This window comes from Homalodisca vitripennis, chromosome 8 (genome assembly GCF_021130785.1).
Source record: "Homalodisca vitripennis isolate AUS2020 chromosome 8, UT_GWSS_2.1, whole genome shotgun sequence".
Taxonomy (NCBI): Eukaryota; Metazoa; Arthropoda; class Insecta; order Hemiptera; family Cicadellidae; genus Homalodisca; species Homalodisca vitripennis.
Genome location: NC_060214.1, coordinates 39,233,741 through 39,245,959, shown reverse-complemented (window position 1 = coordinate 39,245,959; position 12,219 = coordinate 39,233,741). Strand labels below are relative to the sequence as shown.

At 34.6% G+C, this 12,219-nt stretch overlaps 1 protein-coding gene across 4 annotated transcripts in view; it reads left to right on the top strand.

The window, feature by feature from the left end:
• LOC124367577 (glyoxalase domain-containing protein 4) overlaps window positions 1–12,219 on the top strand; it is a 30,175-nt gene that overhangs the window by 5,424 nt on the left and 12,532 nt on the right. The window contains exons 1-3 of one of the 4 annotated variants that reach the window (XM_046824516.1): window positions 18–476; window positions 4,775–4,824; window positions 9,728–9,993. In XM_046824516.1, coding sequence (XP_046680472.1) covers window positions 381–476; window positions 4,775–4,824; window positions 9,728–9,993 — 412 coding nt within the window. In that variant the 5' untranslated portion in view covers window positions 18–380. Of the gene's footprint in view, window positions 1–17; window positions 477–4,774; window positions 4,825–9,714; window positions 9,994–12,219 lie in introns of those variants that run through there. The other 3 variants (XM_046824518.1, XM_046824517.1, XM_046824520.1) reach the window with 3 other exon arrangements.

The following is a 12,219-nucleotide window of genomic DNA, read 5'->3' as shown; positions in this document are numbered from 1 at the left end:
GACAGCTGACACGTAACAGTCCAATCAATGCCGGATAGCACGTTATTACATAACTTGTAATAGTCAACAACTTATCATCTTATCTTATTTCTTTTGTGATTATTAACTACCTCGCGTTCCTGGTTTGTTTCTTTTTGCCGTCGCCGTCTTCTGAAATTGTGATTGGTGGCGAAGTTGTTCAGAGGTAGTTGTATAGTGTATATGTGGTGTTACCAAGGAATTTCCCGAAGGTGAACCAGTCACAATTACTAGGTAGTACAGGATGTTGCAATAGAGGCGGAGTGTATTAGTTCTTAGGTAAAACTCTGTTGCCGGCTCGTCAGTTTGGGTGTTATTTTCTTTAATTTCTTTACTGAATAGGTTTGAGCTAGTAAGCGAAAATGGTTGTTAAAAATGGAAGAGCATTACATTTTGTTTTCAAGATTGCAGACCGTGCAGCCACAGCAAAGTTTTATTTTTCAATATTAGGAATGAAGGTAAGTTTTTATTTTCTTTCATACAAAAATTTGTAGCAATGGTCTACACATAGATTATATAATAGCTAAGTTATGTTTTACCTTTTGATTAAATGCAATCTGTCTATGTTGGCCATATGTTTAATGAAATTACTGTAAAAGAAGAAAATATGATTTTCTTTGCAGTATTGTAAACTGAGAAAGACAATAAATCATCTTTAAGTGTTATTTTGTTTAGTTTTCTAATGTTAACTGTATTTTTGTATTTATTACTTATAGATAAAAATTGTGTTTAGAATGTGAAAATCTGTATACAGTTGGTACAGATGATTTATTTATTGTTCAGATTAATTACGATTGAGTGGATTTTAAATCAATGTGTAGGTAAATATCGTTTGATAATTTCTATGTAAGAAACTAGGTCCGCTTATCGTACTCTACCCTATAATTCAGTTTAAATATTGGTTTTGGAAGTTGAGATAATCATAAATATCGATGATTGTGGTTGTGACCACTTGTACTGCAGTTCCAAAAAAAAAACCATTAGTTTATGATAATTGTGGGGTAGCCTTTAATAAGCAGTCTACACTCATTATTCAGTTGTTTTTATCGAACAGTTCAATGCTTTTATCCGAAGGAATAATTCAATATTACGATTTATTTAACTTATTAGTTACAGTACGGTAATTTTAATGTAAGCAATAAACAGTAAGAAGTAACTAATATTTTGAGACTGAAAATGGCAATGAATGAGGAAAATATGTGAGATATTTGTCACAAGGGGTACGGTCCAATAAGCGGACCCGGTTTTTTTATATCGAAATTGGCAAACGATATTACTTAATCATAACCATCGATATAATCAATCGATACTGATGAATTATTTTTAACAACTTAAATAATCTATATGAACAGCTGTAAACACTTTCAAATAATACAATTAAGGTAATATTTTAAATTTCACGTAACATTGTGTATTAAAATGGCCGTCAATCTTAGGAAGCTTCACGAAATTGCTTTAAAAGACGATAAAATATGTTTTGACGTGACAACGTCTTAAATTAGGTTGCGGCTCGGAGTCACTCATGAAAAAGTGTAACGCCCGGTAACGTTACGATGCCCGTCCAGTGGGTCCGCCGCACGGGATAAAGCAGATAACTGTGGGTCCGCCGCACAGGAATAAAGCAGATAACTATGTTTATTCGTGAAAATGTGGAGTGCTTAGATTCGTCATTTACAACAACTACAACAATAAAGGTAAATAATTGTACACTGATATTTCATTATCGTAAACTATGATTGATTGATTAATTGTTAGATTGACACAAAAGTTGAGAAACTGAGTTTATAGGTTATGTCATACTATTGACAAATGTTGATAGTGTTAAGTAAATTATTAGTTTAAATCACTCTGCAATCAATCGTAATTCAGTCGATTGAGAAGAAACAGCGCATATTGCTAGTCAAACATTTAAAATAACAAATTATAACCTCTAACCTGTCATAACAGTGCGACCAAACAAACGAACTAAACCGACCAATCACCACGCGCGGAGTTAGAATTTAACTGTGTTTAGCAAGAATTTCAAATTCCAATTTTAGTAAATGTTTTTATTCAACTTTACCATTTACAATAACAAATTTTAATTAATTTCAAATTATGTACAATGTTTTAGTAAACAAAATATATTTCTATAGTTAAAATTTGTGCAATTCTTATTTTCATTCAATTCCTTGTTCCTATTGTGCAATTTAATAATATTCATATCAATAAATATTCTACCGAGAAAAAGACGTTGTCACGTAAAATCTTCGCCCGTAAAACCGACTTTACAGGCAACCATAATTTTTTTTTATGGCTTCAGGATGTTGGGTTAGTACCTAAGAATCCATTATGTGATATTTGTGGAAAAGTAACAAATGTAACTGTCAGAGGAGCTAACATGGTCGTCTTCAGATGCAAAAAAAGAAGGTAATGGTGGACACAACTTTAGTAAAAACGTTTTCGTTCTGTTTCATTTAGTTAAAGTTATGAGTTTCCCTGATTTTGGTTATGTTCATTTATTATTTGTTATCATTAAATTCACATTTTAATTTAAACATATTATTGTTATTACTTTTATATCGATTGATAGTCTATGATTCGATATGCGAATATTAGGTATCGATGATTATATTCTTCGATATAAAAAACCGGGTCCGCTTATTGGACCGTACCCGTCACAAGTGACGAGATTTGTTTAAGTGGCTTCAAAATGTGGGTTTGGCTCCTGGTTCCAACCCATGCGGAGAATTCTTTCCTCCATTTCACAAAAGTTACTCATTGATATCTAGCTGGGCAAGTTATTAATATTGTAAGGTTTCTTTTATATGTAAGTCTTAGGCTATATGTAGTTGGTTTGTTGTTTTGTAATGTTAGTGTTAAATTTATGTTGGTACTTTGGGATTATACCGACCACACCCAGACAAGAATCGTTATTTGACATTTTGCTTCTACTGATTACTAGATTAGTGTAGAACAATATTTCGTCAATATAAAACAGGAATTTTCTTATCGCAAACCCCTCCTCATCCCCAGACAGAGGTGAAAGTCGAGCAGTCTAGTAGATAACGTGATTCCAGAGTCTCGCCGCCCGTTCAGCTGATGCGTCGCTTTGTTGTACTTCCGTGTTTTACCTCTACATTTCTCCAAACACAAAAATTAACAAAAACAAACATTACCAAACTAAAACTAAACTCTTTATTGAAATAACACTCAAAACTTGTTTTTATTCTTAATCACACTCCACACCCAAAATGCGAGTGCCTCCGGCCATCAGCGCAGGCTTCGGCAGCACCTTCGGTGCTGCTCCGCGCTGATGTCGACGAAAGAAAAACATCCCTCGAGATAGTACCTATCAGTAAAATATCAAATTCTAGTGAGGCTGATCAGAAATATAAATTGAATTGTAATGGAAAGGCAATTATGTACCGTGCAAATCATGTGATGCCGCGCGGCCTGCCGTAACCGGGATTCTCGAGAAAGATAAGATAACAGCGACGACAATACCGATCACAATACCTGGAAATGCTTGTAAGTTTGTAATTTTGTAATTAAACAGTTGTTTTTTCGTTTTATCATGTTTGTTTCTATAAATTTATATTTTTGTGTTCTTCATACTGATGTGGTCGGTATAATCCCAAAGTACCTTTATGTTTTTAAAATTATAATGTACAAGATTCTTCTTGTTGCTGTATTTTATTAAAACTTATTGTGTACGATTTGTACATATCGAAGTTGGATAATATATCGAACTGTCCAATAAAAACAACCAAATAACGAGTGTAGACTGTTTATTAAAGTCTCTCCCAATTGTGGGAAAGATGCAGTCATTGTGAGTGGAGCAAACATGTTCATGTTTAAATAAAGGTAATGGTGGACTTAATTTTAGTACAAATGCATTGTAAAAACAGTTTTTCTAAGAGTCTAATACGCTTGGTCTGATTGATATATGACTGCCTTTTTTTAAGGGAGTTTTTTTATATGGATTATGATCAATTTAACAGGAAAGAAAAGCTTGGAGGTCCTAGAGTGGTGGAGAAAATAGATTAATGTAAGATAGGAAAATGAAAATATAACAAAGGGAAGTTGGTAGAAGGAACATTGGTAATAGGTTTAATCAAAGCCATACCTGAAGGTGAAAAACATAGTGGTAGATACAGAATTGAGCTGAGTCCTGAAAACAAACTGGATGCAGAAGCCCTAATTCCTTTTGCATTCAAGCAAGTAAAACCCGGAACAACCATAGCCACAGACATGTGTAAGGCATTTTTGGTTTGAGTGAATGGGTTTTGTGCATTTTACCATCAACCATAATGAAGACCTTTTAGACCTGGCAACCAGTGCTATACTTAAGACAGTAGAAAGCTTTGGAGCACTATGAAACGAAATAGTAGTAGGCAAAAGCTATTTAATTAAATCTCAGTATTAGGTATATTAGTGTTCTTCTCCATGTCTCTCAAACCAATGCTCATAAAAACTAGCTCATTTATTTCTGAATTAAATAATTATTTGTTTAAACTCTTCCTCATATTTTACATAATAACAAAGTAGGTATATCTGTTATTGTCTTTGTGCTTAAGAAGCTGTTTATATTGGAGTTAATTGACAAGAGAGTTTCTTTTCATAAGGAAGATAGTCATGCAAATACCTAAAAAGATCTTCAACTATCACAATTTAAAACCAAATTCTGTTGTTGGTGTCATCAAAAGGTTGCATACTGTTTATAGGTTGCATATATGTAGCATTAAGATTAATAATTTGTGTTTGATTTTTTTAGGCATTGAGACATGAAGAGTTTCAAGAAGGATGTGATGCTGCTTGCAATGGGTACGGTATAAAATTATATTTTACAAACCTAAAAATATATTAATTACTTCATCTACTGACAGAGTTTTTTAATGTTATTATCTTCAGAAGAATTCTTAAAGTTACTGTCCATTTTGGTGAAATAAGTTTAATAAAGCAAAACAAATAAAATAGTTATATTTGATGTGGGTTTTAGGATTTATTTACTTAGAACTGTAGTTATCTGTTTTTAAAAAGATGTAGTTGAAAAATAGTTTATTGAAAGTTTGTAAGGTGGTGCAATCAGTTTCTAGATTAGTTTCTATTTTTCAAATTTCAGTCACAAATAAATTGTTTTTAGTTTCAGATGGGTTAGCTCAGAAATAAAGCAACTGAAAACGAATTGTACTATTTTAATAAACTGAATGCGAAACAAAGTATAACGTATGGTATTCGTTGTTTGAAGTTTATTTTTGACGAATGCAGACATATTGTAACCTGTATTCTATAGTTCAGTTTTAACAATTAGTGTTGCGTTTGGTTTTTATTAAGTGCATGTTTTAGAGTTAGTGAAGTTGACACACAACATGGCGGTTGTGATTCCTGACATAGGCGTGCTACAACGCTCTGGTATGATTTGTTTATTTTAACCTAGTTTGTAATTATGTGTTGTGTTAGATATTTACCTGAAGAATAAATCAGATTGCAGACCTCGAAACGTAGTGTTACTGATTTTTTTGTATCACTGAACAATGGCAAATGTCTGGAAAAATGTTATTTCCTTCACAATCCTTCCATCATAAAAAATAAACTTCAAATAAAGAATTTATTCTCTGTACGGACCTGGTACCAGTAAACAAATCAAAGAGCTTGCATCTTAAGTTGACTAAACACACATCATTTAACTTTTTTGCATAAATGTAAAGTTGAAAACCTTATGCCTATAGGGTTAACTCTAAAAACTCCTTTTCGTAGTAGGAAAGCCAGTAAAATTTTGTCTTCTGCTTCTAAATCTTTAGTTAAAGAAAAAATTGCATATCATCATCTTGGAAGATGCCTCCTAAAAAATAGTATTGAATGTAAAAAAACTGAATTAAAAACCCTGATCAGTACAGAATTTAACAACATTCTCGAAAGCATCCAAAATAGATGTAAAAAAAATTCTGTAATAGACAAGAAAAAGAAAATTTCAAAACTTAAAAAAATTAGGCCCAGACAATGTGATTTGCCTAAAGATGGCAAGGTGAGTACGGATGCAAATAATAAAAATGTAATCAACGTCTCTTAAAAAATCCTCAATGAAGCGGAAATATCAGTTTTATCTAAGGTTTTAATCTTTACTGTGGCACAAAAATCAGTAAAGGCACTGGATTTCATAACTGGAATAGAGTTGGTTTTTTCACAGTTATCTGAGGAACAGGGTAACTGGTTTCGTTGTGAGGCCAGTCTTTTGCTCAGGAAAATTCTTCCCACAAAGCACAATTTGATAATAGAGGAGAAAAATGCCATGTCGATCCTTGGGAAAGGATCAAAATACTACCAGCCGATAAAGGCAATGCTACTGTTGTACTTGACTCAGTAGCGTATAAAGAAAAGATTACAGAAACTTTAAATACTGTCAACTATACAGTTTTAAATAGACACAACTGATTCATTTGAAGGCAAAGTAGCAAACACCTTAAGAATACACAAAGCATATTTTTCAGATAAATTTAGAACTAAATTAACTCCTCATTATTCTAAAATCCCCCATATGTTTGGCCTCCATCCCCCTCCGGCCCATCATTAGTTCTAGTGATTCACCTTGCAGGGAATTGTCTAAAGTGCTCTTGGACATTTTAATGCCATTGGTAGGAAAAACTTACTCTTTTATCAAAAATTCCAGGGATTTTGTAGAGAAGTCAAAATCCCTAAAGTTGACTGAAACTGACAAACTAGTAAGTTTTGATGTTGAAAGTCTATTCACAAATGTACCAGTTCCAGAAACTCTCCGAATTATTGAATCACGTCTCAAAGAAGACCAAACATTAAAGGAAAGAACTAAACTTCCCGTGCCAGTAATTATGAAACTGTTAGAACTATGCACTCAATGCAATTATTTTGAGTTAGAGGGTCAAATTTACCTTCAAGATGAGGGGATGGCAATGGATTCCCCACTGTCTCCTATTTTCGCCAATATCTTTATGTAAGAATTTGAGCAAAAAACTTTGGCTTCAGCTTAGTCCAAACCGAAGATTTGGTGGAGGTATACCTTTGTTATTTTTCCTCATGGGGACACTGAATTGAGTAAGTTTTTGAATCACATTAATAATATTTCTCCTTCCATCCTCCTCACAATGGAAGTGGAAGTCCAAAACAAGCTTTCTTTTTTAAATGTGTGTGTATTAAGATATAGGGATGTTCTTAAGACAACTGTTTTTCAAAAGAAAACACACACGGGAAAATATTTAAATTATCAATCAAACCATCAAAAATCTGTCAAAGGAGTGGCCTACTCGTTATTTGATAGAGCAAAGAACTTATGCTCAGATAAAGATGGATTAAGAGAGGAATTTGATGACATCTGGAAACTCATGGCAAATTGCTCGATATGTGCTGAAGGCAAGCCCAGATTTCTTAAATCTAGCGCAACGTTTGTGAAAGTAAAACTTCCCCCTCTTAACGCCTCAACATCGACTTCACAGGTCTGCTTCTACCAACATTGAGAAATATGTATCTACTACCAATAATAGATGAATTCTCTTGTTTTCCATTTACATATACTTTGACAAGATGTGTCTTCAACTACTGTTATGAGTTGCCTCACAAATCTTTTCTACACCTTTGGGACTCCCGCATACATACATTCTGATCGTGGAGCATCGTTTATGTCAGAAGAAGTCAAATTGTTCCTGCATTCTGACGGAATTGTGACTAGCTGAACATCTCCTTACAACCCCCCAGTAAATGGCCAAGTTGAACGCCTTAATGTTACACTGTGGAAAACCATTCATTAATTGAGGCCTGAAGACACGAGGTCTTCAAGTACAAGACTGGGAGGACATACTGTACAAATATCTGCATGCAGTGTGATCGCTGTTGTGCACATCTATCAATTGTACCGTGCAAAGATTCTTCATTCATTCAAGACAAACTGTGCTTGGTATAGCTTTACTACTTTGGTAAACTCCTGGACCAGTGCTTGATAAGCCCAGTGTGAAAACTAGGAAATATGGTGAGGCCCTTACGGAAGAAGTTGAGTTGATTAAACCTCACTATGCTTTGATTCTCTGAAAAGATGGTTGTGAATCCACAGTATCTCTGCAGCAGCTTGCTCCTAGAGGACTTTCTCTGTTTTCTTATTAGGATTAACTCAGCAAAGGACCGAAACTGAAATATACTAACGCGAGATGAATCTTGTCCATTTTACTGTTCAGAATTACCATATAGACTCATCATCCGGCAAACTAGTTGAAACTGGTGACTTCATGCTAATTAAAGAAGAACAAAACCATCCTAATTCTGAACCTGTGTCTGGTACGGAAGTAAGGCAGTGAGTATATCAGCAACCAACCAGACCTCTGTGCGTTACAAGACCACCTACTTGTATAAATGATTACATCAGCAATTAGGAACTTATTGAATTTTCTTTAATCATTTTCTAAAATGTTTAATGATTATTAAAATCATAGGCAAAAGAGAAGCAGAAATTTGGTAGTTCTTGAACTTTTTTATTTTTATTATTAATCATGGTGATGTTCTTAATGTTTATTCAATTTTTAATTCTGTAACAGAGTATATATTTTATATACCGTATGAAATATTTGTTTGTTTGTCCACACCTTGGCATATGTGACCGATTCTAAATCGACTTGTTATAGAACTTCAGTTCTATCATGAAGGATACCTAGTTACCTATTCTTCAACATCTCATTCTTCATGTGGATAATTTTTACACAATATAAGAATTTACTTTCACAAATTTAGCTTACATGTTTCTCGCCAATTAGATAACAATTGTCGCCTTTGTACTCTTAGTTTGAAACAATACTTTTACAGTTCCGAGACGGCCGTATAAAACCTTAATTGTACAAACATTAGTATTTTTGTTACAAAACGATCAAATAAAGACACTGCAATAATCAGTGTTATAAATAATTATCTTGGTTGAGAATTGAGTAATTTATGATGACTTCTGCTTTATTTATATACCAGTATAACCTTTTTGTTCAAGTATTTCTAAAAATTATTAATATTATATTTATTATTAAGTATTTGATAGAAATTCGTCAAAAAAGAAATAAAATTCTTAATCATCTAGTCCATAGATTAGCGACTAATAAGAAATTTACGATTTTGGTGCAATAATATTTATGTAATAATTTTATATGATTAAATATTACTTATTCAATTGTATTTAATTATATAAGTATGTACAATTAAATATACTTCTCTACTCACTGAAGATAATTCAGTGATTGTTTTACAACTCTGCCTCTAGTGTGAACTAGATGCACCATTTTATTATACTGTCATGTTTACTTTATGTACAAAACATGAGGTGTAGTTTGAAAGCAGTGTGTATTTGATGTATAAGGGAAGACTATAATGTTTGTAGTAATGTGGTTTTTTTTATTTTAGTGCAATAGGTTGGTAATTGGGGTATTTTCATTTGAAACAGTTTTGTTTAGAAGGATGAGAATCTTTGTTTTTAATATTAAGCTGTTTAGAAATTGCATCAATATCCAGGTGTTTACTTGATTTAATATGAGGAATAGTTATTAGTAAAATACTTGCCTTTTGGCTAAGCACTGCCTTACATTCTAGTTCAACCAAAATAAATATTTCTTGATGGTATATGTAGTTGAAATAAGATTTTTGAACACCCTTCATAGCGGGTTGTAAGGTAGATTTTTACTGAAGAATGGAAATAAGCTACGTTGTTCACTGAAGCTGGTGGTTTCAGGCCATACGACAACCGCTGGAGCAAAACCATGGTAGGATATGGACCGGAGGATAACCACTTTGTAGTGGAGCTCACGTACAATTACAACGTGAACAAGTACGAGCAGGGCAACGACTACCAGGGCATCACAATCCGGTCACGTGAAGCCATCGCCAGAGCCAAGGCTGCTGGCTGGCCTATCAGAGAGGAGAATGGACTGAATGTTGTGGAGGCACCGGGCGGCTACAAGTATTTCTTGGTTGACGAACCTCAGCCAACAGATAGAGGTGAGCTTTGAGTCAACCATTCCTTGTTAGGTCAATGGATAGAAGTGAGTTTTGAGTCAGCCATTCTTTGTTAAGCCAATGGATAGAGGTGAGCTTTGATTCAACCATTCTTTGTTAAGCTAATGAATAGAGTTGAGCTTTGAATCAACGATTCCTTGTTAAGCCAATGGATAGAGGTGAGCTTTGAGTCAACCTTTCTTTGTTAACCCTTTGAGGTCGGCCGGGACAGCATCTGTCCCACTTGTGATGAGTGGCCAAGTAGCGCGCGGGACACCTGCTGTCCCGCGCTGTAGTGCTTTGTTCTTTATTATGTATTTCCTAAACGAACTAACCTTTTCATGCTAAATGTTTTTTGTTTATTTCTTAAAAGGTTGTATTTTGCACAAAAAACTAATCAAAATTGTTTACTTTGTTTTGTACTTGCAAAGAAACTATTCTTTCATTTTTTGGATATCACTGTATTGAACAGATATTTCAAATATTCCAAAATCAAAATTAGGTTCTTCATTAAACCAAGAGAAACGTATGCTACAAATTTCAAATCTCTAGGACCTTTCTAGTAAGTGTTATCACACAGACAAGCAGACAGATAGACAAATGGACTGCCCTATGTCCTTAAAATAAGTAACATTCTTCCATGGACTACATAGGACCTGTGTATCAAGTATAAAGTCTCAAGGACCTTTCTTTCAACCGTTACCACACAGATGGATAGATCAACTACCCATTGATCTTTTGATTCCAAAATCAATAGGATTCTTCCTTGGGCCAAGAGCACCTGTTTACCAACTTTAACCCTCTCCCGGTCGAATTACCGCGACGCGCTTTTGGCGCTACTGGGCTGAATTAAATCGCCCGCTCTGCCGCGAGGGCACACTTATTCGCGTTTTTACTACGTACTAAGAACTTTATTTTAATAAAACTATTATTTATAGTACATCGTTACAAAGATGATTAAATCCTCTATAATAACGTTGTATTTATTAAAAAAAAAAATATCAACCTTATGGTACCTAAATTAAAATCAAACAAAAAGTCAAACTTACATGAAAAATCTTGTTTTAATTGTTGTATAAATTATCATATATAAAGGGTTATAAATATAAAAATTAAGATAACACTAAGACTTTGTCTAGTGGTATCTTTGTCTAGACCAGACAGGCGGGACCCGAGTGGCGGTACCAGAGGCGCGAGGCAATGGCTGGACACGAGTCGCGGTGTCGGCGGCGCGAGGCAGCGCCGGATTACGTGGCGAGTCATCAGTGTTCCTATCTTCTTGGTTAGAATGGTGAATTTCCTCATCACTAAATACATCGCTATTCATGGAACTTTCATCGTCACTGAAACAATCACCTTCATCAACCACTTCATTGTCAAAAACGCGATCAATTTCGCTATCACGCAACGACCTTGAACCTGCCATCTATAAAGTACAGAACCAAGTGAAAAGACTGCGAATACAACCAACGAAATGATTTAAGTAAATAAGTGGTTATAAAAAGTCCCAAATAGTTTATCAAATTACGTAAGATAGCAGCACAAGTCAGAAAGAATTGTACTACTAAACAACTAGAGCACCGTCAATGAAGTAGTGAATAAACCGTTTCAAATTATTAATCCTAGATAGCGTCCCTAGTCATAAAACTATGAATAAACAAGGCAACAATGATACTGCCAATAGATATTTCCATTATTAGTTCCCCAAACAATCGTAAGAAAGCAGCACAAAGCAGAGAGCGTTGATGGAGGCGATTGGAGGCGTTTGGACTTTAGCGCCAGGCGCCCTGCCGAGGCGTTTCGAGGCGTTTGCCCGGGAGAGGGTTAAAGTCTCTTCGACCTTTCTATCAACCGTTACCACACAGATGGGTAGACAGACTACCCATTGATCTTTTGATTCCAAAATCAATAGGGTTTTTCCTTGGGCCAAGAGCACCTGTTTACCAACTTTAAAGTCTCTACGACCTTTCTATCAACCGTTACCACACAGATGGGTAGACAGACTACCCATTGATCTTTTGATTCCAAAATCAATAGGGTTCTTCCTTGGGCAAGAGCACCTGTTTACCAACTTTAAAGTCTCTACGACCTTTCTATCAACCGTTACCACACAGATGGGTAGACAGACTACCCATTGATCTTTTGATTCCAAAATCAATAGGGTTCTTCCTTGGGCCAAGAGCACCTGTTTACCAACTTTAAAGTCTCCACGACCTTTCTATCAAGAGT